The sequence below is a fragment of the Camelina sativa genome, chromosome 20, assembly GCF_000633955.1.
Source record: "Camelina sativa cultivar DH55 chromosome 20, Cs, whole genome shotgun sequence".
In the NCBI taxonomy this organism is placed as follows: Eukaryota; Viridiplantae; Streptophyta; class Magnoliopsida; order Brassicales; family Brassicaceae; genus Camelina; species Camelina sativa.
Window position 1 is genome coordinate 6,052,550 of NC_025704.1, and position 2,229 is coordinate 6,054,778.

The 2,229-nt window shown below is 37.4% G+C and overlaps 1 protein-coding gene across 1 annotated transcript in view; it reads left to right on the forward strand.

Annotated features, from left to right (window-relative positions):
- Positions 318–2,229, forward strand: part of LOC104769586 — a 3,089-nt gene continuing 1,177 nt past the window's right edge. The window contains exons 1-5 of the mRNA XM_019241777.1: positions 318–613; positions 698–1,113; positions 1,198–1,865; positions 1,944–2,012; positions 2,090–2,227. Of these exons, the coding sequence (XP_019097322.1) occupies positions 750–1,113; positions 1,198–1,865; positions 1,944–2,012; positions 2,090–2,227 (1,239 nt within the window). The 5' untranslated portion in view covers positions 318–613; positions 698–749. The remainder of the gene's footprint in view (positions 614–697; positions 1,114–1,197; positions 1,866–1,943; positions 2,013–2,089; positions 2,228–2,229) is intronic.

Sequence of the window (2,229 nt, forward strand, 5' to 3'; positions counted from 1 at the left end):
TTTTTTTTCTGGGTTCAATCTCTGTTTCTTCCTCCTCAAACCCTTTTGTATATAATCACACTTATTCATCAAATCTGTGTTATTTTTGAGATTTTTTTTGTGTTCTTTATTTTTTTTTCTTCTGGGTTCATGACATCTGGGTTCTTTAATTACACCAAAAATCTGGATTGAAAACAAAGACAGTTTAATTCAAGTTTTCCATAACATGTGTAAAAGTCTGGGTGTTGTTAATTTAATATAATTTTAGTGTATAACACAGTTTATGAAAAAAATATATATATATAATAACTTTTAAAGAAATCCATAACAATCACCAAAAATACATTATCAATGACTTTTCAAATCCACCTTATATGCATTATAAAGTCCACACAAATGAATTAGACTTTTAAATCCACTAATGTCCTGGTTTAATTAAAATCTCTTAAAATCCTTAATTCAATAACACCCCCTAAATCTCCTGGTTTTGGATTTTGCCTTTTCACTTTGTAAAAGATATACAACAGTTAAGACTCTGTGATCTCAGTCCAAGGGATGCAATTTGCAAGGAAAGAAACCCAGGATTCGTGATTTTTAGGGTTCCACTGTTCCCCATTCTTCCTTTACCTAATTTGTAAGAACACAAGTTTTTTTTTTTTCATTCTTAAAGAATGTTTTGGTATTTGTAACCTGCACTGAATCTTCATCTTTCTCACAGTTTTGGGAGTGTAGTTGTTTAACAATATCTCTGGGCTTGGTTGTGACAGAGGATGATGACAAAGGATTTTGAGGAGATTCCATATTCTGATTCTTCCAGATTAGAACTAAAACGGAGTCATCAGTGGTTGACAGAACCGTCTGGCTCACAACTACTCGGTAATAAAAGACAATTGGTAGAGATTGGTGCTGCATGGGACAATTCTCTTGTTCCCTCCCAGTTAACTAATTGCTTATTCGATCCTGCCATTGCGCATACATCATCACATCTCCTTGGTCAACAACATATTGAGGCAGAGCAATGCAATAATGTTGTTTCGTCAATTGGTTTCCCATCGGTCCATGGTAGCACACTAAATCTTGACACCATCAGAAAAGTAAAAGTCAATCAGCTTTATGGGGGATCATCTGAAACAGGTCCTTCATATAATAGCAGTCAAGATAGCACTCTGTCCTTTGGCCAAACCTGCAGTAATATTGACAAGAGCTTCATCTTGCCAGGGCAATTCGCTGGTAACTTCAGCAACAAAGGTGTTGGTGTCACACCAATGGGTGACAACTTTGTATTGATGGGTCAGTCTCTTCAAAAGGCTGATTGTAATATCTTCTCTATGAGTTCCTCCTCCTACACCAAGGGACAGGAGAACTTCATGTCTCTTCTCTCTCGTGACAGAGTACCTGAAAATGTTTTCATGACGGGACCAAACTGTTGCAAGGAAAATACCAATGTGTTGTCAGGAGGGCAGTCCATATATACGCAAGGTGGTGACATGGCATCTATGGTTTCTTGCCAAGGAAGAGCAGACGAAACCAATGATCAAATTTATCACGAAGAGAGAAGCCAGACCGTATCTTTTGGAGGTTATTATCAGAAAGAAACCACACTAGGTTCATCAGTTCGTGTTATTAACAGTTTTGAGAACTTCAGCCATGACCCTGCAACTGCTAAAGTTCCTCTTTATATGGAAGCAGAGGAAAACATGTCTTTTGAATTTGGGAATCCCCTATATGCTAGTCCTAGAGTTGATACCTTACTTGTGCCCAAAACTCATGTTTCAAAGACAGCTAAGAAGGGTTCTACAAACACATTTCCTTCAAATGTGAAGTCCTTGTTGTCAACAGGAATGTTTGATGGGGTTACTGTGAAGTACTATTCGTGGTCACGTGAGGTCTGTTTCTTCTTTTATCTGTCTTGAGAAGGAAACCTTTCCATTTAATCTTCTATGTGCTGAAACATGATTTGGCAGAAAAATCTCAAAGGAATCATAAAGGGGACTGGGTATCTATGTGGTTGCAGCAACTGTAACTTTAATAAAGTAAGCAACATGGTACAAATGGTCTGTTTGGTACAATTTATGTCATCTGTTTATCTTACAACTCAACTGTGCAACAGGTTCTTAATGCTTATGAGTTCGAGCAGCATGCTAATTGCAAGACAAAGCACCCAAATAACCACATATACTTTGAGAATGGAAAGACCATCTATGGCGTTGTTCAAGAGCTGAAGAATTCACCTCAGGAGAAGTTGTTCGA